The 26,831-nt window shown below is 36.3% G+C and overlaps 1 protein-coding gene across 2 annotated transcripts in view; it reads left to right on the top strand.

The window, feature by feature from the left end:
• The window catches only part of SNX4 (sorting nexin 4), a 71,431-nt gene that overhangs the window by 10,788 nt on the left and 33,812 nt on the right, over positions 1–26,831 (top strand). For both annotated transcript variants that reach the window (XM_078453077.2, XM_078453078.2), the window contains 6 exons: positions 4,004–4,125; positions 10,710–10,845; positions 10,923–11,072; positions 11,548–11,595; positions 17,081–17,136; positions 21,457–21,529. In XM_078453077.2, the coding sequence (XP_078309203.1) occupies positions 4,004–4,125; positions 10,710–10,845; positions 10,923–11,072; positions 11,548–11,595; positions 17,081–17,136; positions 21,457–21,529 (585 nt within the window). The remainder of the gene's footprint in view (positions 1–4,003; positions 4,126–10,709; positions 10,846–10,922; positions 11,073–11,547; positions 11,596–17,080; positions 17,137–21,456; positions 21,530–26,831) is intronic.

Raw genomic sequence — 26,831 nt, 5'->3', positions numbered from 1 at the left:
TTGTTCTTTTTGTCATTTTTATCTGCTTTTATGCTTTTACTATTTCTTAATGGTTTGCAACATTTTAAGTTTTTTAAAAAATGTTTATTTTTGAGAGAGAGAGAGAGAGTGCAAGCGAGCGCACAAGCAAAGGAGGGGCAGAGAGAGGGGAGGACAGAGGATCCAAAGTGGCTCTGTGCAGACAGCAGAGAACCCAGTGTGGGGCTTGAGTTCACAAATTGTAAGATCATGACCTGAGCTGAAGTCAGAGGCTTAACTGACAGAACCACCCAGGTACCCCAGTGGTTTGCAACATCTTAATAACTTGAAATAGATTATATTTATTTTCATTCTTTGAGTTGAAAATAAAGAATTTCATTAGCCTTTTAACTATGTCCATCTTCTACATTTAGTCTTCTACATTTAATAGTGACATTAATATTTGGATAGTTATTTAGTCTTTTTAAAATTTTTTAAGTTTATTTATTTTGAGGGAGAGAGAGAAAGTCATGCGTGAGCTTGAGCAGGGGCGGGGCAGAGAGAGAGAATTCCAAGCAGTCTCAGCCTCATGTGAGGCTTTAACCCCTGAACAGTGACATCATGACCTCAGCTGAAATCAAGAGTCGGATGTTTAACTGACTGAGCCACCAGGCACCCCTGAATTTTTTTTTTTTAAGTTTATTTAAATAATCTCTACATCCAATGTGGGGCTTGAAGTCACAACCCAGATATCAAGAGTTGGATGCTCTTCCGACTGAGCCAGCCAGGCACCCCTCTTTAATTATATTCTTTACCCTGATGAGCAGTGTGCTTTGAATACACCTAAACTATTCAATCTTTGTTTGAAACATGTCCCTGGGCTCATTTTCCAGTCAAGAAGTCCATCTCTAAATCTTTTGAATGTATTCTTTTAACAGTTGTGCTTCTGGTTTTGTTAATCTTGACACTCTTCTATGCTTTATTGAGAGGATTAGCAATTTTATATCAGCTACCAAATCCTGCTGGTGTTATTGTTGTGTTCCTGTTTTCATTCTTTAGTTTTTATGGTAGCTGATTTTATTCTTTTATTTTTTTTCCTTCTATGTAATCAGATGGCATGAGGGTAAATTCATGACTCATAGGCATTATCTTTTTGGCTGGGGAGATAATTTGCTTTATTAGTCATGTCCTTCCAGCATTGAGGGAATTTTTCACTGGAGTAGATGGTGGTAAATCATAGTGTTTACCTATGGGCCCAAATTATGATTTTTATAGGGGCGCCTGGGTGGCGCAGTCGGTTAAGCGTCCGACTTCAGCCAGGTCACGATCTCGCGGTCCGTGAGTTCGAGCCCCGCGTCGGGCTCTGGGCTGATGGCTCGGAGCCTGGAGCCTGTTTCAGATTCTGTGTCTCCCTCTCTCTCTGCCCCTCCCCCGTTCATGCTCTGTCTCTCTCTGTCGCAAAAATAAATAAAAAACGTTGAAAAAAAAAAAATTATGATTTTTATAAATATGTATCTAAACTAACAATGGCTTCATAATCTTGATGTTGAGTGGTTTGTACTTATGTAACTTTTTGAAATTTTTTTTGGTTGAAGTATTTCCTTCTATCTCTTATTTTTTCTTTTAGTAGCTAAACATACAACTTATACTTAACTAAAAATGTCTTCCTGCCATTTGTAACAATGTGGATGGAACTGGGGAGTATTACGCTAAGTGAAATAAGTCAGTCACAGAAAGGCAGATATCCTATGTTTTTTCACTCATGTGGAACTTGAGAAACTTAACAGAATACCATGGGGCATGGGAAGGAGAAAAATAGTTTCAAACAGAGAGAGGCAAACCATAAGAGACTCTTAAATACAGAGAACAAACAGGGTTGATGGGGGCAGGGATGGGTGATGGGTATTGAAGAGGGCATTTGTTGGGATGAGCACTGGGATGTCAGAGATGTATCATGGCAATCTACCCCCAAAACCAAGAGCACACTATATACACTGTATGTTAGTTAACTTGACAATAAATTATATTAAAAAAGTCTTATTTGACAACTGAGTGACTTCTGTTTTTTTTATTTTTTGTTTTTTGTTTTTTGTTTTTTTTACTAATAATTCTATTCCATTGGTTCCATTGGGTTGGCTTTTAGTTCTCTGTCCTTTTTATCTTCTTTTAGCATTTTACCTTCTCCATTTTTTATTCAGCATTTTGGGGGCATTTCCTAAATTTATTCATCATTTAATTTTTTGCAATATCACATAGCTTTTTCTGTCCTTATAGCACATGGGTTTAATTTTCTGTATAAATTATCATTGCAGGTTTTACTGTAGTTTTTTCTTTTATGTTTTGGTGCATCCATCTTGCTACTTCTGTCTCTTGTTAACCTGAAAATAAAGAGCCACAGTAAAAGGCAAACTAATGTTTATTTGGAATCAGAGAATTGTAATTTGAGGAATACAGATTCAGGTAGAAAACCCAAATAGTATCCTGCTTCTAGGGTGAAATTAAGAGGCTTATAAGGAAAAAGAAGGCAGGGGGCAGTTACATGAGTTAAAAGGGGAAAAAAAGGCTAAACTCTTGGCTATACATTGATTTACTACAGACTCTATCTTTGGAAAGTCCATAACCTTCTGAACTTGTGATCAGGATATCTGTTCTGCTGGCTTCTCAAGTAGTTGCTTAAAACATTTGCTGTTTCGCCTAGTCCAAAGGTTTTGGTTGAGTTCAAACAGACACGGATAAGGCAATTTCTCTGCAGTGGTTGCTTGGCTCCCTTTTAAAATGGCTCCATTCATGTCAATTTTTCACATTCTTCTTCACAAACTGCTCTCAGTTATAATGTAGTGCAGTAGTTTTAATTAAAACCCACCTCTGAACTTTGAGAGAGAGCAAGTGGAAAACCCCCAAAGCATAGCAACTATCACATGGTCTCACTTTATCTTCCTTGTTTAGACTTGGAGTTACTTTGGTATTTTCAAGAACTTTCTTCAGTGGCACACTTTCCACACATACAGCCTTTGAAGCAATAGTGGTGTGTTTATTCTTTTTGGTTCTTTAGCATAGACTTGGGCATGTTTTAGCAGGAAGTGAAAGGAGTCTGCTCTTCTTAAACCTTGCTGCTATCTCACAAGTGGAGCCTTTTAACCACTGCCAAAATGTTTAGGCAAATTTAAAGTTGAATATAAGACAACTTCTGGTTTTGTTTTGTTTTTTAATTTTTAAATTTAACCTGCCTATTGAAAATCATGCCTTTTGGCATATGTATAGTATTTTCTTTTTGAGAGAGTGATTTGACTTTGGTAAAACCAAAATTAGATATTAATATTGAGGATTATTTATCTTTATATAAAATGTTTTTAGATTTTTTTCTTAGACATTTTTAAAGATGTTTGTTTATTTTGAGAGAGAGAGAGAGAGCACATGCATAATCAGGATAGGGGAGAGAGAGAATCCCAAGCAGGCTCCACATTTATTGTGGAGCCCCACACAGGGCTTGATCTCAGGACTGTGAGATCATGACTGGAGCCAGAATCGAGAATGGGATGCCTAACTGACTGAGCCACCCAGGAGCACCTTCGTAGGCATTTCTATATTGATTTATTCTTGGTCACTTACACAAAATGTCTATGTTTTAATAATTAAATGTGCGATACTTGTTACAATAGCTTTGGAAAAGTTTGATGTGCTACAAAATGCTGCTAATGAGACGTATATTATTTGCTGCTATCATTTAGCAACCCCTAGCAACTCAAGGAATGTAAGAAACTTGGGGTGCTTGGGTGGCTCAGTCCCAACTCTTGATTTCAGCTCAGGTCATGATCTTACATTTGTGTGACAGCACAGAGCCTGCTTGGGATTCTCTCTCTCCCTCTTTCTCTGCCCCTTCCCTATTCACACACACTCTCTCAAAATAAATAAACTTAAAAAAAAAATAAGAAATTTGCTTGAAATATATACCAGTAATGGATTAGCTTGTAACAGCTGTTAATTTTTTTTTTCTTAATACTGTCTTAAAGGTTTTGTTGTTGTTCTTCCATTCATTTTTGTCCAGATGACAGAAAATAATTTTGGGTTGAAGAAGATAGAAATTAGTGTTTCAGAAGCAGAAAAGCGAACTGGAAGAAATGCCATGAACATGCAAGAAACATATACTGCTTACCTCATTGAAACAAGGTGAGTGATGAGAATTAGGCCTAGATTTAGTTAGAAAAAGCTTTGTTTGGTAGCTGTTGATGCAAATTATGTTGTATAATGGAATTGTTTACAGGTCATTGTCTTTTTAGGTATTTGGTTTTTTGTTTTTTAACAGATAAAGTAAATAGGTATGTCTTTTACTATAGTCCACTTGGCAGCTATATACATATATATATATATATATATATATATATATATATATATGTATATATGTATACATGTATATATATATATGTATACATGCATATATATATGTATATATGTATATATATATATATATATTTTAAAGTTTATTATTTTGGGAGAGAGAGCGGGAGACAGAGGATCTGAAGTGAACTCTGTACTGACAGCAGAGAGCCTGCAGGGCTCGAAGTGAGAGCATGACCTGAGCCAAAGTCAGATGCTTAACCAACTGAGCCACGCAGGCGCCCCGGTAGCTATATTTTAATGTACTTAATGTTGGAGGTAAAGAGCAGGTTATGGAATAATTGTGGGATCTGGAATGTTACTTGACATATGCTTTGGTGGGGTTTTTGGTGTTACTCATAATATCCCACGCACTTTTGAGAAAGGAGACCAGGTTTCCAGGGGTGTATGAAGTAGACTTAGGTAAATAAGAGAGGTATAGGAAGAGAGAATATGGTTTGAGTCAGTAAAAAGTTAACAGAATTGATTGAGACTAGAGCTTTAGACTTTGGGGTAAATTGAACAGATAAGAGTAAATCATGGAGTAAGAAATCAAAACTCACCAGAAAAATGTTCTTCTACCTCATAAGGAAAAAGTTAAAGGGATTAGACTATTTTGTCTAGAGAAAGACAAGGCAAGACTCTATTTTGCCAATTACAAACAATTTATATAAAGACAAAATACTGACCAGTTCTTTTCTCTCTGCAGAGACTGACTGAGCAGAAGTGCTTTCAGTTAAAATAAAGATGGTGCGAGGGGCACCTGGGTGGCTCAGTCAGTTAAGCATCCAACTTCAGCCCGGGTCATGATCTTGCGGATTTATGGGTTTGGTCCCCGCCTCGGGCTCTGTGCTGACAGCTCAGAGCCTGGAGCCTGCTTTGGATTCTGTGTCTGCCTTTCTCTCTCTGCCCCTCCCCTGCTGGTGCTCTGTCTCTCAAAAATAAATAAACGTTAAAGAAAAATTTTTTTAAATAAAGATGTGTGAGATTTTTTGATAGTAAGTAAAATAAAATAATAGAACTACCAGACCTAGTTGATAAAGGGTTATAACCATATTTTAATGTGAATACATTTTTAAGGAAAAAACATTTTAACCCTTGCATTTTCATAGGTTTACCGAAAGTCACTGAGCTTGCCTTAAGGCTGAACCCTGTGACTTTTCAAGACTTCTCCAGGTCTGTGGTTCTACCCAAAATAAAAGTTAAAATCTTGGTAAATGTTGTTTAATCTATAGGCAATTCTGAAACCTTCTTTGTAAGTATAGTTTTCTTTCTTCCACCAAAAAGAGAAAAAAAGAAAAAAAAAGAATCTTCCCCAAACCAGAGAAAATTTACATTACAGTAGGAACTTTAGGAACAGAAGGAGGTAAGGTTGGTCTTTTTAAAATAAGGTCATTTTGTTTTTGTTTTTGTTTTCTGTGTGTGTGTGTGTTTAAGTTTTTATTTTAATTCCAGTTAGTAACAGTGTTGTATTAGTTTCAGAGGTACCATGTAGTAATTCAACACTCCTATATATCACCCTGTGCTCATCATGATAAGTGCACTCCTTAATCACCTATTTAACCCATCTCCCCACCAAAATTAGGTAATTTTGTGACCTACATATCTACATATGTGTATCACAGAGATTTTTAAAAATTAGGTTCATTAGGCTCTACGCCCAATGTGGGGCTTGAACTCAGAACCCTGGGATCAAGAGTTGAATACCAACTGAGCCAGCCACGCACCCCTCACAGAGATTTTTAAAGTCATTAAAAAAAAATATGGTCCCATCAGAGGGTTTTATTTCTGTTTTTTTTTTTTAAGTTAGATTAGTGACTTAAAAAAATCATACTTTAGAAATTAGTGTAAAAAAAAATAGAAATTAGTGTTAACTGTAGCTTACCTTTACTTAAATTATCTTTTCCTCTGTTCTTGTTTTTGAGGTATAATGACCTATAACATCATATTAACTTCAGATACTGTAACGTTGTGTTGCAATATTTGTATGTATTGTGAAGTGATTACAAGTCTGATTAACATCTGTCACTATACAGTTAACAAAATTTTTTTTCTTTTAATGAGAACTTTTAAGATTTACTCTCTTAACAACTTTCAAGTATGCAGTACAGTATTAACTGTAGTCACTGTTGTAAATTTTTTTTTTTAATTTTTTTTTTTTTAACGTTTATTTATTTTTGAGACAGAGAGAGACAGAGCATGAACAGGGGAGGAGCAGAGAGAGAGGGAGACACAGAATCTGAAACAGGCTCCAGGCTCTGAGCTGTCAGCACAGAGCCTGACGCGGGGCTCGAACTCACGGACCGTGAGATCATGACCTGAGCCGAAGTCGGACGCTTAACCGACGAGCCACCCAGGCGCCCCTGTTGTAAATTCTTAAATTGAAAACTAAAAAGTATATTTTTATTTTTAGTATGTGAGTATTTTATCACTCAGTTGAGCAATGAAATTAACTGTTGATTACTTTTACTGCCAGAAGAGAATCTTGATTTGAATAATCTGGAATAATTTATAGTTTTTTATTTTTCTTTTTTCTCTAAATTTTTAAAATAATTTTTAAAAATTATTTTATTTTATTTTAGTGTTTATTTAATTTGAAAGAGAGAGTGCTAGTGGGGAAGGGGCAGAGAGAGAGGGAGAGAGAATCCTAACCAGGATCTGCGCTGTCAGCGCAGAGCCTGATGCATGGCTTGATCCCACAAACTGTGAGATCATGACCTGAGCTGACATCAAGAGTTGGACACTTAACCGACTGAGCCACACAGGTGCCCCATAGTTGTTTACTTTTGACTTTGAACTGAATACAGTATCATAATATGAAACTAGGAGTTAAAATTGACCATACTTGAGTAAGGTAGCTATACTCTGAATAAATATTTAAGTGGATCATCATCAAATGTGTGGTACACAAAAGGATTATTGAGTTGACTTTCACAATTGTATTTTAATATAAATTTGTATTTATTTATCTACCCTAGTATTTTTCATGGACCTGTAAGTTTAATTTAAAACAGTGTTTGTTAGGTGGGAATGCAGGCTGGTGCAGCCACTCTGGAAAACAGTATGGAGGTTCCTCAAAAAACTAAAAATAGAACCACCCTACGACCCAGCAATTGCACTATTAGGCATTTATCGAGGGATACAGGTGTGCTGTTTCAAAAGGACACATGCACCCCCATGTTTATAGCAGCACTATCAACAATAGCCAAAGCATGGAAAGAGCCCAAATGTCCCATCAATGGATGAATGGATAAAGAAAACGTGGTGCATATATATACAATGGAGTATTACTTGGCAATCAAAAAGAATGAAATCTTGCCATTTGCAACTACGCGGATGGAACTGGAGGGTATTATGCTAAGTCAAATTAGTCAGAGAAAGACAAAAATCATATGACTTCACTCATATGAGGACTTTAAGACACAAAACAGATGAACATAAGGGAAGGGAAACAAAAATAATATAAAAACAGGGAGGGGAACAAAACAGAAGAGACTTGTAAATATGGAGAACGAACTGAGGGTTGCTGGAGGGGTTGTGGGAGAGGGGATGGGCTAAATGGGTAAGGGGCATTAAGGAATCTACTCCTGAAATCATTGCTTCACTATATGCTAACTAATTTGGATGTAAATTTTAAAAAATAAAAAAGTTAAAAAAATAAATAAAATGGATTTTACAATTAAAAACAAAACAAAACAGTGGTTCTTAGGGGTTCCTGGCTGGTTCAATTGGTGGAGCATGTGACTGTTGATCTCGAGGTTGTAAATTCAATCCCACATTGGGTGTAAAGATTACTTAAAAATAAAATCATAAAAAAAAAAAAAATAACCACATACAAAAGAAAACCGCATGGTTTTTAAACTTTAAAGTACATAGGAATCACTTGCTACAGGGTTTTGGGTGAGATCCAGGAATTTACATTTTTTTAAGCAAAGCTTCAGGTTTTTTTTTTTGTTTTTGTTTTTTTAATTATTTTTTAATTTATATCCAAGTTAGTTAGCATATAGTGCAACAATGATTTCAGGAGTAGATTCCTTAATGCCCCTTACCCATTTAGCCCATCCCCCCTCCCTCAATCCCTCTAGCAACCCTCTGTTTGTTCTCTATATTTGAGTCTGTTATGTTTTGTCCCCCTCTGTTTTTGTATTATTTTTGCTTCCCTTCCCTTATGTTCATTTCGTATCTTCAAGTCCTCATATGAGTGAAGTTGTATGATATTTGTCTTTCTCTGACTGACTAATATCACTTAGCATAATACCCTCTAGTTCCATCCACGTTGTTGCAAGTGGCAAGATTTCATTCCTTTTGATTGCCAAATAATATTCCATTGTGTATATTGTGTATATATGTGTGTGTGTGTGTATTATATAATATATATAATCTTTTTTATGCATTCATCCATTGATGGACATTTGGGTTCTTTCATACTTAGGCTATTGTCGATAGTGCTGCTATAAACATTGGAGTGCTGTGCTTCTTCGAAACAGCACACCTGTATCCTTTGGGTAAATACCTAGTAGTGCAATTGCTGGGTCATAGGGTAGTTTTATTTTTAATTTTTTGAGGAACCTCCATACTGTTTTCCAGAGTGGCTACACCAGTTTGCATTCCCACCAGCAGTGCAAAAGGGTTCCTCTTTCTCTGCATCCTCGTCAACTTCTGTTGTTGACTGAGTTGTTGACTCAGTTGTTAATTTTAGCTATTCTGAAGGGTGTGAGGTAGTATCTCATTGTGGTCTTGATTTGTATTTCCTGATGATGAGTGATGTTGAGCATCTTTTCATGTGTCGGTTTGCCATCTGGATGTCTTCTTTGGAGAAGTGTCTATTCATGTCTTTTGCCCATTTCTTCACTGGGTTATTTGTTTTATGGGTGTTGAGTTTGATAAGTTCTTTATAAATTTTAGATACTAACCGTTTATCTGATGTGTTGTTTGCAGATATCTTTTCCCATTCCATTGTTTGCCTTTTAATTTTGCTGATTGTTTCCTTTGCTGTGCAGCAGCTTTTTATTTTGATGAGGTCCCAGTAGTTTACTTTTGCTTTTGTTTCCCTTGCCTCTGGAGACATGTCAAGTAAGAAGTTGCTGCGGCCAAGGTCAAAGAGGTTTTTGCCTGCTTTCTCCTCTAGGATTTTGATGGCTTCCTGTCTTATGTTTAGGTCTTTCATCCATTTTGAGTTTGTGTATGGTGTAAGAAAGTGGTCCAGGTTCATTTTTCTGCATGTCACTGTCCAGTTTTCCCTATAACCATTTGCTGAAGAGACTGTCTTTATTCCATTGGTTTGTCAAAGATTAGGTGGCCATATGTTTGTGGGTCCATTTCTGGTTCTCTATTCTGTTCCATTGATCTGAGTGTCTATTCTTGTGCCAGTACCATACTGTCTTGATTACAGCTTTGTAATACAGCTTGAAGTCCGGGATTGTGATGCTTCCAGCTTTGGTTTTCTTTTTCAGGATTGCTTTGGCTATTCGGGGTATTTTGTGGTTTTGTACAAATTTTAGGATTGTTTGTTCTAGCTTTGTGAAGAATGCTGGTGTTATTATGATAGGGATTGCTAATCCAGATATATATATATACATATACATGTGTATATACATATGTATATATATATATTTTTTAGATACTATTCTTTTTTTTATTTAAGATTTTTTTTTATGTTTATTTATTTATTTATTTATTTATTTAACGTTTATTTATTTTAGAGACAGAGAGAGACAGAGCATGAATGGGGGAGGGTCAGAGAGAGAGAGGGAGACACAGAATCGGAAACAGGCTCCAGGCTCTGAGCTGTCAGCACAGAGCCCGACGCGGGGCCTGAACTCACGAACCGCGAGATCATGACCTGAGCCGAAGTCGGACGCTTAACCGACTGAGCCACCCAGGTGCCCCAGATAGATATATTTTTGAATTTATTTTTTAAATTTATATCCAAGTTAGTTAGCATATAGTGCAACAGTGATTTCGGGGCTAGATTCCTTAGTGCCCTTTACCCATTTAGCCCATCCCCCTTCCCACAACCCCTCCAGTAGTTCTCTGTTTGTTCTCCATATTTAAGAGTCTCTTATGTTTTGTTCCCCTATTTTTATATTATTTTTGCTTCCCTTCCCTTATGTTCATCTGTTTTGTATCTTAATGTCCTCATTTGAGTGAAGTCGTATGATATTTGTCTTTCTCTGACTAATTTCGCTTAGCATAATACACTCCAGTTCCATCCACGTAGTTGTAAATGACAAGATTTCATTCTTTTTGGTTGCCGAGTAACACTCCATTGTATATATATACACCACATTTTCTTTATCCATTCATCCATTGATGGAAATTTGGGCTGTATTTATATTTTTAATAAATAATAGAGATCTTATTCTGTTCCTTTTCAGGTCAGTTGAACATACTGATGGTCAAAGTGTCCTAACAGATTCATTATGGAGGCGGTATAGTGAATTTGAATTGTTGAGAAACTACCTTTTAGTTTACTATCCACATATTGTTGTGCCACCTCTACCAGAGAAAAGGGTAAGAAATGAAACAGCAGTACAGTTCAAAAGTATTTAGCATTGAGATTCTGCTTCATGATTGTTTTGTTTACCTAGGCAGAATTTGTTTGGCATAAACTCTCTGCTGACAACATGGACCCGGATTTTGTGGAAAGACGACGGATTGGTTTAGAAAACTTTCTTTTGAGAGTTGCCTCACATCCCATCCTTTGTAGAGACAAAATCTTCTATTTGTTTTTAACACAGGTATTTTTCTTTAAGTCTTCAAAAAAAAATTCATTTTATTTTTTTCTTTTAAACTATAGAATGCTTATGCTTAAGAATCTTTTTGGAGCAGCCTTATTAATATACATTCATTTAATTGTGTTTTTAAATTTGTTTTGATTTCAAAATTATTGGGTTATATCACTCTTTTGGCTAACATTTTTATACTTAAGGATACTAAAGATGGTACTTTCTGGCATCACTTAAATGATATCAAAGTTAGTGTTTAGTTTTTTGAGGCCCAGATCTATAAAATCTTGGGTCCATCTTTTGGTAATCTTTTGAAATCTGGATTGTATATTTAACTTAGAAATGAATTCTTTTTTTTAACCCTTCTCTGGTCTCCCCTGAACGAATAACAGAATAGTAGATGCTTAATCTATTTTATTTGGAGTATTCCTTACGTTTTTGTTTTTGTTTTTTTGCAATGATTTCTAAAATTAACTTTAATATTTAGGAAGGTAACTGGAAGGAGACCGTGAATGAAACTGGGTTTCAACTGAAGGTAAGAAAGTTTGTATGAAATAATTTGACAAGTTCCTTTATAATTCCTAGCACAGTGCCTTGCACTTCATGCGTACTTGGTATTTATTGAATGAACGAATGTTGGAAATTGGCTTTGCATCTAATATCATTGGTAAGGTTTTCAAAGAAATACTGCGAATTCACTTTGGATTTGTGTAATTTTAGTTACTAGTGAGATTATAGAGGGCATATTTATGAATTTCATTCTATTGGGAAGGAGTATTTTGAAGCAGTAATTGAGACACAAACTGTAGATTTTTCCCGCAGTATACTCATACACTTTGCATCTTTTTTTTTTTTACTCCGCTGTCGTTACCACTGCCACTCAAATTCTTGTGCACACACTTGCTCATTCTTTATCAGATATGAAAGACAGTTCTGAAGAATTGAGCTTGGGTTTCCCAGTCAGAGCAGACTAGAAGATGAGCCATGCGTCGTGCTGCTTCTGTCTGCTGGGATGTGGTGGTCATCTTTGGGCATAGGAGTCATTTTGAATTGGTATCCATTAGTGACACAGCTTTTCAAATTTAGTAATTATAATTAGTGTTTGGGAATGAAATTGTTATCTAAAAATTGAAAAATAAGGTATGGTGAGATGGCCACCCTAATTCCTGTCTACTCTCCCTATCGTCCCCCAAAGTAATGTAATATTGGCAAATTTTTAAAGTTTTCATCTCTTCTGTAAACTGAATAGGTAAGTAGAAAAATGTAATGTAAATTTATATAATCTATACATTTATAAAACAATTCATATGATAGTACAGTAACAAAAGTTCAATAGGTCTTGGCAACAAGAACAAAATGTCTTTATAGTAGTTTTGAAAACACCCCTGGAGATTTATGTATTGGCACATAGGTATTTGAAATTTAGCATGAAAAACTAGAAAGAGAAAAATTTGTTTCTGCATGGAAAATATAATCAAGTATCTAATTCTGTCATAAGCTGATTCTAATTTATAAACATTTTGTTGGCAGGTTGCATGAAAACATTAGAATCTTCTTGGCTATAATTCATTACTTTATGGCACTCAGAATACTTGAATTTTAATTTAGAGTTGGATTTGAAATAACTCAAAACTTTGAAAAATGTTTATATTTTGATAGGGTTTTCTGAGAACTAGTCCAAGATGTTAGCATCTGATATTAAGGAAAAGAGAAAAGTAAAACATAGTTGTTTTAGTGACTTCTCTTTATGTAATAGTCAAGATTTAGTCACTAGTTTAGAAATCAGCAATCATTTGTCCTTGCACCTAGGTTTTGGCCATGACTTTGGTGACCTTGAGAAAGCTCTTGAGTTTCTTCCATCTATATAGACTATGCTGTTTACTGAGTGCATTGAATCTTGTGTATAGGTGCTATTTAAGAGTTTAGTTAAAATGTTTCATGTTTGGGTTGCCTTATGGTATAACCTCAGTTTCACTTTTAGAAAGTCTTTGAAAGTAATACTTAATGTGCAGTATTAATAATTTGAAATCAGGCTTTTAATGAAATGGAGCAGAAAATAAGATGTTATGAGGAGAGTTTAGAAATCCTTACATCCTGCTGTATTCCTTATTTTGTTGTGACTGTTTCTTATTTTAAGTTTTGTTGTAAGATAGAATGTTTTTAGACCACCTCACACATACATGTCCGTGCGTACATGCACATACACAAACATGTATGTGAGGTTTGTATATATACGTGTGTGTGTGTGTGTGTGTGTGTGTATGTGTGTTATTATCCCATGTTACCTCTGTGTTTGGTTATAAATTTTGTAATTATGTAAAATTGGTTGGTAAAGGAAGTATTGGAAACTATTTCTGTGAAAAAAAGATTGTTCTGAATCAGACCAAATATTTATATTTTAACCTTGGCCTTTGGATTGTCATTCTCAGATTGAAATGTAACCTTACTTTAGTTTTCCTTTTCTCACGCACGTTTAATTTAATATATAGTTTTGGCCTACTAGATTAATATTTTCTTAAAAATATTTAATTATTTTACCCAGCAAGATAATTATAAAAATCTACTGCCTTTTTATCAGTGCTGTATTTAATACAAACATGAGCACTAACTCTTCATCACTGCTCTGTGTTGGTGTTCTTTGTCTTGTGTATTTATATAAATATTCATGTTAACCAATTCAGTAAAAGAGCAGAGTTTAGAGTAACGAACATATAAACTAGTTGATTTAGAGTAAGGTGATATTGTTTTAACTCCAATAACTCAGTAAGTTACTGTCATGAAAGTGTCATCCATATGCCCAGATCTTAAATGAATTTAGGTTAACTCAGAAGAATCCAGGACCCTGTCTGTTGCTTGGAGTAGAGACTGCCAATGCCCATAGTCCAGACTTCGAAAATTTCTGCTAGAGGCACCTGGGTGGTTCAGTTGGTTGAGGCCCAGGTCCTGATCTCACAGTTGTGGGACTGAGCCCCTGCATTGGGCTCCCTGCTGAGTGTGGAGCTGGCTTGAGATTCTCTTTTCTATCTGTTTCTCTCTCTCTCACCCTCCCTCCCCCTTTGCCCCTCTCCCCTGCTTGCTCGCTCACTCTCTCTCTCAAAATAAATAAACTTTAAAATTTCTGCTAATCTGTATATTACACAGAAATTCTCAGAGAGCCACTGTGGCTGGGTGCCTACAGAGTGTCAGGTGCTCTTCTAGGTGCTGTGGAAACAGTAGTGAATGAGCTGAAAACATAAACTCCCTTATTCTTATCAAGCTTATATTGTAGTAGAGACATTAAATTAATGTTTAAATCAATAAGATACTTTAAAGGGTATTGTTAAAGGGTATGATGGTACAGAATTTTTGTTTTCAAGGATTTTTTTGAGATAGGTGACCATAAGATTTATTATTCTAATGGGACTCTCTTGAGAGTAAAAAGGGGTCCTATTAATAATGAGTTTAGGACAGGGGCGCCTGGGTGGCTCAGTCGGTTAAGCGTCCGACTTCGGCTCAGGTCACGATCTCGCGGTATGTGAGTTCGAGCCCCGCGTCGGGCTCTGTGCTGACTGCTCAGAGCCTGGAGCCTGTTTCAGATTCTGTGTCTCCCTCTCTCTCTGACCCTCCCCTGTTCATGCTCTGTCTCTGTCTCAAAAATAAATAAATGTTAAAAAAAAAATAATACTGAGTTTAGGACAACAAGCATAAACCAGGACTGTCCTGGGTAAACTGAGTCACATGGTTGAAGAGATAACATTTGAGCTGAGACAGGAATAAAGAACCTTGCGGTGGAGTCAACTTGGGGGCCAGGGAAGAGGAACATTAGAGAGGCCCAAGCTGGGTAGTGGCTTACTAGGCAAGGTGTGGGGGAAGAGAAGAATCAGAAAATGAAATAACAAAGGGAAGACAAAATCCAGCATAAGGAAAGTAAAATATTTAATAGGAACTGGAAAAGGAGAAGAAGTGGGACTAACAGAGAACATGGGAAGGAAGATAGTCGGGGCTGTAGAATAGTTGGGGTTACTTTTTATTCAGTCGATACCTCCTGCATGTTGGTCTTGTGCCACGCTTTGTGAGGCACTGGGATATAGCAATGAACAAAGCAGATTAAATAACGTATTGCCATGGCAGCCATTGTATAACTCCAGGAGCACCATTCACGTTGTGCTTTCTTACGACTTTTCTAGTGGGCAGCTAAGAAACAAGTAAACAACTAAGATGATTTCAAGTAGTACTGTTTTAAAGGAGATACAGTAAGGTGGAGTGAAACTGAGGCACCTAGGTGGTTCAGTCAGTTGAGTGTCTGACTCTTGATTTCAGCCTAGGTCATGATCCCAGGGTTGTAGGATTGAGCCCCATGTTGGACTCTGCACTGAATGCAGAGCCTACTTGGGATTCGCTCCCTCTCCCTTTGCCCCTCTCCCTTGCTCACGTTCTCTCTTAAAAAAAAAAAAAAAATGGGGGCACCTGGGTGGCTCAGTTGGTTAAGCATCGGACTTTGGCTCAGGTCATGATCTCATGGCTCATGGGTTCGTGCCTCGCGTCGGGCTCTGTGCTGACAGCTCAGAGCCTGGAACCTGGTTCAGATTCTGTGTCTCCCTCTCTCTCTGCCCCTCCCCCACTCACACCCTGTCTCTCTCTCTCTCTTTCTTAAAAATAAATAAAACATTAAAAAAATTGATTCCTGATTGAACCACCTTTTATGTAGTTTCTGTGCCTGGTAAGAAACATAATTTAGTGTTTTTTTCTCCTTTTCTTTTCTTTTCTTTTCTTTTCTTTTCTTTTCTTTTCTTTCTGTGTGTGTGTGTGTGCGTGTGTGTGTGTGAAGTTTGGCTATGACTTGGATATATTAAGTATAAATTTTATAGAATGCAATTATTATTTAGTGCTGATCCCTCTGTTCCTCCTTTGAGAGCAGTTATCTAGAGTAAGTAAAGATAGTTAAAAAGTTTAAAAAAATAGTTAAAAAGTTGTGTTTTCTTGGGGTGCCTGGGTGGCTCAGTCAGTTAAGTGTCCGACTTGGGCTCAAGTCATGGTCTCACAGTTCGTGGGTTCGAGCCCTGCATCAGGCTCTGCACTGACAGCTCAGAGCCTGGAGCCTGCTATGGATTCTGTATCTCTGGCTCTTTCTGCCCCTCTCCCACTCATGTTCTGTCCCTCTCAAAAATAAACATTTAAAAAAATTTTTAAAAAAGGTTGTGTTGTAACATTTTCTGTCAGCTAGAAAGTAATTTGATTTCATCTCACATGTTTTACTTAATTTATGTATGTAGTATGTAGTATTTAGTATAGGCATTTCCATAGTTCTTTTGTTTAAAAACATTTTTTTTGATGTTTATTTATTTTTGAGAGAGCATGAGCTGGGGAGGGGCAGAGAGAGAGGGAGACACAGAATCCGAAGCAGGCTCCAGGCCCCAAGCTGTCAGCAGGAACCCAGTGCAGGGCTTGAATTCACAAACTGCGAGATCATGACCTGAGCCGAAGTCAGGCACTTAACCTACTGAGCCATCCAGGTGCCTCAGCTCTTCCTTTTTTAAAATAGTGATCGTGAAAATGAAAAAAAGCAATGTACATTTGGTGTGGATTCCTGGGAACTACCTGCAGTAATGTATATGCTTCAGAGCAGTCGTTTTATTTAGTTTATCGTTCCTTTTCTTGATTTAGAGAAAGGTAAACTACTTCTTCCATGTGATTTATTCTGAGTTACAATAATGCAGAGCTGTGTGTGTGTGTGTGTGTGTGTGTGTGTGTGTGTGTGTGTATATATATATATATATATATACCTGTTAATATAGTGATGTTTATAATTGTTTTACTTTGGTATCATTGAATGCCATGTTATTCAGTTTAATTTTTAACAGTTTTTGTAGTGTTTTCAGAAATAACTACTTTGCTGTTTTTTTTTAGATACGTTTAATGTGTTTGACAAATGATATGAAGAAAACTGTATTTGAGCATCTTAATTCTAAAGGGAAAGTAAAACTGTTTGGATTTATACCCTGAAATGTAATTGTATTAAGTGAACAAATTATTTTTTCCAGGCAGACTCCAGGTTAAAAGCGCTTAATGCAACATTCAGAGTGAAAAACCCAGACAAGTAAGGTTTTGTTTTAATAACAGTTACAATGTTGTTTTGAATGATGTCTATCAATTTATTTAATTTTTCATTTCTGAATGTATGCACTTTATTTACTAATTTAAATAATAATTCACATTACTGAAATCCTTTTACAGTCTAAAACTGATTTTGAGATTTGGTAACTTAATTAGGTTTAAGGTTGCAAGTAACTGAAGTATCAGAAAATTAAACCGCTGTTTTTTCCTAGAAGGATTTATTTAAAATGTTGTTGAAGATATCAGAAAAATGAGAGAAGTAATTTTTAATTTCATATGAAATAGTTTTCCCTATATGGCTTTGCTTATCAAATATGTACAAAGTTCAAGAAGATTATATGTATTATGTATATTTAATAATAAACTACTTTGTACACCAAGAAAACTTGATAGATAAATGCATACTAGTGGAATAATTTCATGGAGATGTATCTGTATGACGATTACTTGACTTCATTAATGTTAGGTATTTGTGATGAGACCATTTCTATATTTAAGGAAACCCATGCATTCACAATAAAATGTCCTTAGGGTGGTTCCTAGGCATTTCTTAAGATTTTGATTTTACTCATTCTCTGAATTAGGTGGGTAATTCAGACTTTTCATTTTATGGACCTTTACTTGGCCTTTGATTCAGCTGAACTTTTCAATTAGAAAGGTGTTTGAGCAGATTAGGCTTTTGCATTTTTGGCTGCCAAGTTCATGAGTTGTGTTAGAATTTCTCTAGTTAAGCCTTCAACATTAATTTCTATGTGGTGTAAATTCTTACCAAAGGCTGGGTTTGCATAGTCTGATAATATATTATGCCTGACTTTAGAAATCATGTATTTGGTTTTTAATATAAATTTTGAATATAAAATATAAATATTTAAAGTTTTGGTAAACAGGAAATTGTGATGGTAACCACTGAAGTTTTTTTTTTTTTTTTAATAGACTTTTTTAGAGGAGTTCTATTTAGTTTTACAGAAAAATTGAATGGACAGCATCGAGCTCCCATATATATCCTCTGCCCCCACACATGCACAATTACCCCCACTGTTAATATCCCCCACCAGAATGGTACATTTGTTATAATCGATGAACCTATATTAAGACACTGTTATCACCTGAAGACGTTACATTAGGGTTCACTCTTGGTGTTGTATATTATGACAAATGTATAATGGCATATGTCCATCATTAATAGTATCATATAAGGTATTTTAACTGTCCTGGGGATGGGGTGCCTGGTTGGCTCACTTGGTAGAGCACGTGACTGTTAATCTCAGGGTCATGAATTCAAGCCCCGTGTTGGGCATGGAACCCACTTGAAATTTAAACAAAAAACAACACCAAGACCCTCCCACCCCCACCAAAAAAAAAAAAAACTCCAAAGTATTTTCAGTCCTAAAAATCCTCTGTGCTCTGCCTGTTTATCCCTCCATCCCAGCCCCTGGCAACCAGTAATCTCCATAGTTTTGCCTTTTATAGAATGTCATATACAGTATGTAGCCTTTTCAGATAGGCTTTTTTCACTTAGTAATATGCATTTAAGGTTCCACTGTAAGGGCTATAATGACGGGTATGGTATATAAGAGACGCTCTTTAGATAAAGAACTAAAATTTTAAGTCAACCTCTTTGAAAAACCTAGTAAGCTAGCTTTATGAGTTTGGTGAATGTGCATGCACTAGAGGAGCATGTAGATGAGACTATTATTAATTAATATTGTAATATTAATATTTTGTCTTGAATGTTTTTCAATTTAATGAAAAATATTTTATCAATTGAATGTTTATCTTCCCTTTTCTGACCTAACTAGGTTTCTGGATTATAAAATTTTATTTAATAACCATATTATATATGGAATTTTAAATTTGATATGAACAGTAACATAACCAAAGCAGTTTTGCCCCTGTTCTTATTAAAGTGTGTAGTTAATGTATAATTAGTAATAGAATTTGTTTGCCTTAAGTTCTAGATAAAAGAATTATCTATATCGTTTTGTTTTTTTTTTTAAAGTTTTATTTATTTATTTTTAAGTAATCTCTACACTCAATATGGGACTCAAACTAATGATGCGACATCAAGAGTCCCATACTCCTGGGGTGCTTGAATGGCTCAGTCTGTTGAGCAGCCGACTCTTGGTTTCGGCTCAGGTCATTATCTCATGGTTCATTAGTTCGAGCCTTGTGTTGCACTCTGGGCTGGTAACACAGATCCTGTTTAAGATCTTCTCTCTCTCTCTCTCTCTCTCTCTCGCCCTCCCTTTCTCACTCTGTCAGAATAAATAAATAAAATTAAAGAAAAAAACCCCAAAGAATCACATACTCCTTCTACTGAGCCAGCCAGGTGCCTTCATGCCATTTGTTGTTAAGCCAGATTCTTCACATTCAGAATCTCTGTTCTAGCTATATTATATATTACATGTATTTTATATAGTGGGTCTAGCTGGCCCAATATATAATTATTATTCATACCGTTACTAAAATAGTTTACAGCACTAAAATACTTTTATTCTGCCCTTTCTTAAAATGTAGAAAACCGGAAAGATTGTTGGGATTACCAAAATGATACTAGCTTCATGCATGTTTATATTTTTTCAAACTGGGGTGCCTGGCTGGCTCAGTCGGAAGAGCATGTGGCTCTTGATTGAGGTTGTAAGTTTACTCATATGTTGGGTGTAGAGATTACTAAAAAATAAATAAATAAATAAATAAATAAATAAATAAATAATTTTGAAATAAAATAAATTTCTTCAAACTAGACTGCTAAGAGCAGTTTGGAGATGAACTTTCTACTTTTGGAGATGAGTCTTCTACTTTTATGTGGCAATATTTAGACAATATTTGGGCAATATTTGGAGGTAGACCAAGTGATTAGTAGAATGAATGGGGCAAAAGAGGGGCAGGAAATACAGATGGCACCCAGGTTTTCTTCTTTAGAATGCTAGGGAACATAGGGAAGAGGGTTTTGGGAGGGACGGGGAAGATAAGTTAAGCTCTAGATATGTAAAAGTACAAAGGTCTGGTGTTTAGGAGAGAGATTCGGGCAGGAGGTAGACATTTGGAATTCAGTAACACGTACGCCATAACTGTGAAGCTTTGTGAATGGTAAGTCACATGAAATGTATAGATTGAAAGATTGATTAAGATGGCTGAGGACCCAGGATTGGATCCTAAGGAGTGCCAACGCCTTGAGGGTGTTTTCCAAAGTATAATCTGAAGATTAGCACCATTTGAATTATTTGGGTTATACCTTCAGATTCTTGAGTCCCTCTAGGGCCTTTGTGTACAGTTTTGCTTGTTCACACACTTGTCCTACTGAGAGGCCCTCCTTAGTGTTTCTGACACTTTAGGGCCTCTTTGCATGCTAAAGTTGGGAGGAGGGTGAGGTTAGCTGTTAACTTGCTGAAAGGATCAAGAAAGATGAGGACTAAAGTCTGTTGTTGGGTTTTAAGCAACATGAGAATAGTTAGTGAGTTTGTCAGGAGTATTTCTCTGCTGGTGTTGGAGGCAAAACTAGATTGCAGTGGGCCGCACGGTGCATGGAAAGTGACTGTTGCTAGAGAGAGTACCTTGTTAAAGTGTGCCTGTGAAATGGCTGGGGATGAGAGTGTTAACAGTTGGATGTGTTGTCAAGGGAATATATGTATGTGTTTTAATATAGGAGAGTTAATTGATATGCTAATGAGAAGGAGCTTGCAGAGAGAGGAATTTAGAAAATAGGAATATGGGGTGTAGCTGGGATAGAGTCTAGAGTATTGATGGGAAGAAGGATCTTAGAGGGAAGGAAGAAATAATAGATGTAGATATGTTTACTGGCAGGAGATAGAGGTGGAGGTGGTTCCTACTAATGGCTTGTGTTTAATTTGTGAAGCCTGGTTGGAGAGTGATAGGTGGTGGTATCAGAAATTTCAGGTCTTTTTGCAGAACTGTAGTTACTAGATTAGGGAAACAAAGATTATTGATCAGCATGAAGATTGAGGTTAGAGACCATGAGTTTATGGTTGCATCAGAACATTTTTTAGCACCATAAGTTTTTGTCCTGTTTTTTGTTTTCAAGTAACTTTTCATATAACTTTTATCTTTATCTCAGTTCCACAGTATAAATTATGAAGTATTTTTCTTGTCTTTAGTAATACCAAAAGAAAATATGGTTGCTTTATTTTAGAATTTTTTGAATTTGTATTGGTGTGTGCATAAGGCCAGCATATGGTTAAATAGAATCAGTTTCATTATTCTCAAGAACTGCTGTTTTTGTCTTTCAGTTTTTGACTTGTTTCCATGAGAAAAAAAATGATGTTTCCCTTGTTTCCTGTTTCAGGAGATTTACTGAACTAAAACACTACAGTGATGAACTACAGTCTGTCATCTCACATCTTCTTCGAGTCAGAGCTGTAAGTGGTCCCCAGGAGCTTTTTGATGCACATTTATAAGGATGTGCTTCTCACCTAATCACGTTTTTAAGTAATGGATGGTATTCATGATAAATAGCTGATTCTTGCATTTAAATTTGGCGTGTTCATCATCCAAACTGCATTTAAAAAGATACATGAAATGTTCTCTGGTACAGACAGCTTGAAGCATTTTAACTGTTGTTTCTCTGTAGTTTGTATATGGTTGTTTTGACTTCTTGTGAAAAGGCCTACCATTTCAGTGTTGGAATATAATTAAATAAGTGTGGGAGTTTAGATCTACATGTAATAATATCTTTATACTTTCAAGGTTGTTTTAAAGGTCTGTGAAAAAGTTTATATATGTTAGGCCATCTTGTGTCTGTACTCTTAAATTGTCCCAAATAAACTTATTTGGGGTAATGGTTTGCCATGACAAACTAAAAATTGAGGCATAATCACTGTACTTAGCCCTGTGGTTTGGCTGTGGTAGACATGGAACCCTTAGAACTTGCTAAAAACTTTGAAAGACCCTGGGTTACCAGGTCTAGGATCACATTTATGCTGATTGGAATCCTCGTGGAATATATTATCTGGGATTTGTTTTAATGAGTGGTGAAGAGTGGAAAGTGGGGGCAGTTTAAATGAAACTAGATTAGCCATATAATAATTGTTGAAGGTAGGTGTTGCGAAATGGAAATATATTCTACTGTTCTCTGAAGATTACCATAGTAAAAAGTATTAAAATAAGGGGAAGAAAATCCTTCCTGAAGTCTTTATATTGGCCCAATTTCCTGTTTAACCATTCAGAGTACCATTAGACCTCTTAAATAAATTATAACATACTTTCTAATAAAAGGTCCATGTGAGAATTAGTAGGCTAGCGTCAAGAACTGGGTACTGGGAAACTGGGTTTATAAGGTAACTAGACACTGCTTCTTGTTGAAAGGTTGGGGAAGAGGACATGTGTCTAGACACCCCAGAAGACTGGAAGAATAATTCATACAGCTTTGACTTTTATGTTAGAAACCTTCGAGAATCTATTTATTTTTTAGAAAAAATGAGAAAAAAAATTTTTTTAGTGTTTGTTTATTTTCAAGACAGCATGAGCAGGGGAAGGGTTGACAGAGAGGGAGACACAGCATCCAAACCAGGCTGCTGGCTCCAAGCTGTCAACACAGAGTCTGATGTGGGGCTCGAACTCACGAACCATGAGATCATGACCTGAGCCAAAGTTGGACGCTTAACCAACTGAACCACCCAGGCACCCTGAGAATCTATTTAAATTAGAGGTCTGGCTGATTATGGAAGCTGTATCTTTTTATTTCTTTATATCTTTAAAATTTTATTTATTTGTTTATTTAAAATTTATTAAATTTTTAAAAATTTACATCAGGTTAGTTAACATACAGTGCAGTGATGATTTCAGGAGTAGAATCCAGTGATTCATCACCTACATATAAAACCCAGTGCTCATCCCAAGTGTCCTCTTTAATGCCCCTTGCCCAGTTAGCGCATCCCCCCACCCAAAATGCCTCCAGCAACCCTCAGTTTGTTCTCTGTATTTAAGAGTCTCTTATGGTTTATCCCCTTCCCTGTTTTTATATTATTTTTACTTCCCTTCCCTTATGTTCATCTGTTTTGTGTATTAGATTCCACATATGAATGAAGTCAAAATGATATTTGTCTTTCTCTGACTAATTTCGTTTAGCATAATACACCCTAGTTCCATCCACGCTGTTGCAAAAGGCAAGATTTCATTCCTTTTGATTGCTGAGTGATATTGCATTGTGTATATATATATATATACACACCACATCATCTTTATTCAACCGTCGATGGACATTTGGGCTCTTTCCATACTTTGGCTATTGTCATTAGTGCAGCTATAAACATTAGAGTGCTTTGCCTCTTCGAAATAGCACACCTGTATCCTTTGGATAAATACCTAGTAGTGCAATTGCTGGGTCATAAGGTAGTTTTATTTTTAATTTTTTGAGGAACCTCCATACTGTGTTCCAGAGTGGCTGCACCAGTTTACATTCCCACCAGCAGTGCAAAAGAGATCCTCTTTCTCCACATCCTCGCCAATATCAGTTGTTGCCTGAGTTGTTAATGCTAGCCATTCTGACAGGTGTGAGGTGATATCTCATTGTGGTTTTGATATGTATTTTCCCTGATGATGAGTGATGTTGAGCATCTTTCATGTGTCAGTTTGCCACCTGGATGTCTTCTTTGGAGAAGTGTCTATTCATGTCTTTTGCCCATTTCTTCACTGGATTATTTGCTTTTTTGGGTGTTGAGTTTGATATGTTCTTTATAGATTTTGGATACTAACCCTTTATCTGCTATATCATTTGCAAAAATCTTCTCTCATTCCATTGGTTGCCTTTTAGTTTGATTGTTTCCTTTGCTGTGCAGAAGCTTTTTATTTTGATGAGGTCCCAGTAGTTCATTTTTGCTTTTGTTTCCCTTGCCTCCGGAGACATGTCAAGTAAGAAGTTGTAGCTGCCGAGGTCATAGAGGTTTCTGCCTGCTTTCTTCTTGAGGATTTTGATGGCTTCCTGTCTTACATTTAGGTCTTTCATCCATTTTGAGTTTATTTTTGTGTATGGGGTAAGAAAGTGATCCAGGTTCATTTTTCTGCATGTCACTGTCCAGTTTTCCCAATTACCGTTTGCTGAAGAGACTGTCGTTCCATTGGATATTTTTTCCTGCTTTGTCAAAGATTAGTTGGCCATATGTTTGTGGGTCCATTTCTGGGTTCTCTGTTCTGTTCCATTGATCTGAGTGTCTGTTCTTGTGCCAGTTACCATACTGTCTTGATGATTACAGCTTTGTAATATAGCTTGAAGTCTGGGATTGTGATGCCTCCAGCTTTGGTTTTCTTTTTCAGGATTGCTTTGGCTATTTGGGGTCTTTTCTGGTTTCATACAAATTTTAGGATTGTTTGTTCTAGCTCTGTGAAGAATTGTGGTGTTACTTTGATAGGGATTGTTAACGCTGTATCTTTTTAAAGGCCTTCAACCAAAAGGAAGGGCGGAGGGCACTGTAGAAAGCTTTGTTTAACAGCAGGGTCAGCAGTTCTGAGAGTTGGAGTAGGCAGAGGTACACTATTACACAGTCACATGGCTAACCCCAAGTATTGAGAAGCTCTCAAACAGTGTTCAGACCCAGAAGAAACTAAAGGACAAAGCAGAAAAACCAGCTAGAATCAGATTTATTAGAAATCTCAGAGATGAGTGGTGAACTGAACAGAGTGTAACAGGTAAACACTCAGAAAATCCATGAAGCATAGGGAGTGCATTTACGTGAGACCTTAAGGAGGGAGGCAGGACTGTCGTTGTCAGATTGTGTCCTGAAGAGAGGTTTATGTGATTGCTTTCATAAAACGAGAAAATTGTCATAAGGCATGAAACAATAGTGATTATGTCTGACTTTCTGCTGAAAGTATATTTTTAAAAGTGGTTAATATTTAATAACCTTTAAAGATTATGGGAAAATTTAACCATACCAAACTTGTTTCTGCCCTAGGACTTTTATTTGCTCTTCCCATGCTTGTATCACTTTTCCCACATGCCCCACCTTCAAGAACCTCTCTTGGCTTGTTCTCTTTTGCCATTCATTTCTTGCCTTAGATGCCTCCTCAGAGAAATCTATCTTGGGAATCTTGCATGAAATAAGATGCAGTTTTCTATCATTTTCTGTCATTTTTCATATTCTGTCATTTCTCTGTCATATTCTGTCATTTTTATTTATAACAACACTATCTGACATTGTATTCTGGATTAATCTGTTAATTATCTCCCCTACTAGTGTATGTGAGCTCCACAAGAGCAGCTTTGTTTTCTCACTGCTAAATCCCTGGAACAATGCCCAACTCATAGTAGACATTCATTATCTAGTCATTGAATGAATGAACAAACGAATGTATATGCTGACATTTTTATGTTTAAAAATATCTGAAAAAAACATAAATTGCTTATTTTATTTTTAAAAATTTAAGGTTTGTTTGTTCGTTAATTTATTTATTTATTTATTTATTTATTTATTTATTTATTTATTTTTTGAGAGAGAGACAGAATGCCAGCAGGGGAGAGGCAAACACAAAATCTGAAGCAGGCTCCAGGCTCTGAACTGTCAGCACAGAGCCCGACACGGGGCTCGAACTCCCAAACTGTGAGATCATGACCGGAGCCACTTTTATTTTATTTTAAATTCCAGTGTAGTTAACTTGTAGTGTTATATTAGTTTCAGGTGTACAGTATAGTGATTCAGCAATTCTGTATGTCACCCAGTGCTCATCACGACAAGTACACTCCTTAATCCCATCACCTATTTTACCCATCCCCCCCATTCACCTCCCTTCTGGTAACCATCAGTTTGTTCTCTATAGTTAAGATAAATTGATTCTTGAATTTAATTATAACCAGCCTGGGAGAACTGGTTAATAATTTATATGTGAAAAGAATCTTTAAAGAAAACAGCTTTGTCATCAAAGAGTTTGTAATACATAAGTAAGAGAATTCTGGGTATAGGTATTTATCCTAAACTTTTTTTATTTGTTTGTTTGAGATTTTATTTTTAAGTAATCTCTACATCCAACATGGGGCTCGAACTCACAACCCTGAGATCAAGAGTCACATGCTCTACCAACTGAACCAGCCAGGTGCCCCTATTCTAAACTTGATGAAAACTTTAGAAACTTTATTGACATTAAAGATAGCTTGAGCTATTGAAAGAAAAGCAGCACTTGATCTATAAGTCAAATTGAAATTCTGACTGAGTAAATGAGAGAAATGCCAGTGAACGATACAGGATGCTTTCTGATTGGCTAAAATTTCTTCCTTTTTTAAAAAACTTTTTTGAATGTTTATTTAATTTTGAGAGAGAGAGAGAGAGAGCGCAAGCATGGGAGGGGCGGAGAGAGAGAGAGGGAGACACAGAATCCAAAGCAGGCTCGGTGCTCTGTACAGACCCCGACATGGGGCTCGAACCCATGAATTGTGAGATCATGACCTGAGCCAAAGTTGGATGCTTAACCAATTGAGCCATCCAGGTGCCCCTGATTGGCTAAAATTTCTATTGTTCTAAAATGGGGAGAAAGGCTATTTAGTCATGGACAGTAACAGAAAAGTAAAAATGAAAGGTTAAAGTCCTAACGCAGAGAGAAGCCTACAAACAACACAAAAAGCACCACAGGGAGGGCCTTTTGTAACAGAGTGTCAAGAAGGCTTAGATGCTTCTTGAGACAGATGATGAATTGGGTTTTTTAAATTTATTTTTTATTTATTTTTTTGAGACA

The sequence above is a fragment of the Panthera onca genome, chromosome C2, assembly GCF_046562875.1.
Source record: "Panthera onca isolate mPanOnc1 chromosome C2, mPanOnc1 haplotype 2, whole genome shotgun sequence".
Lineage (NCBI taxonomy): Eukaryota > Metazoa > Chordata > Mammalia > Carnivora > Felidae > Panthera > Panthera onca.
The sequence above is the reverse complement of the archived record's forward strand: the minus strand, read 5'-3'. Positions and strand labels throughout refer to the sequence as shown.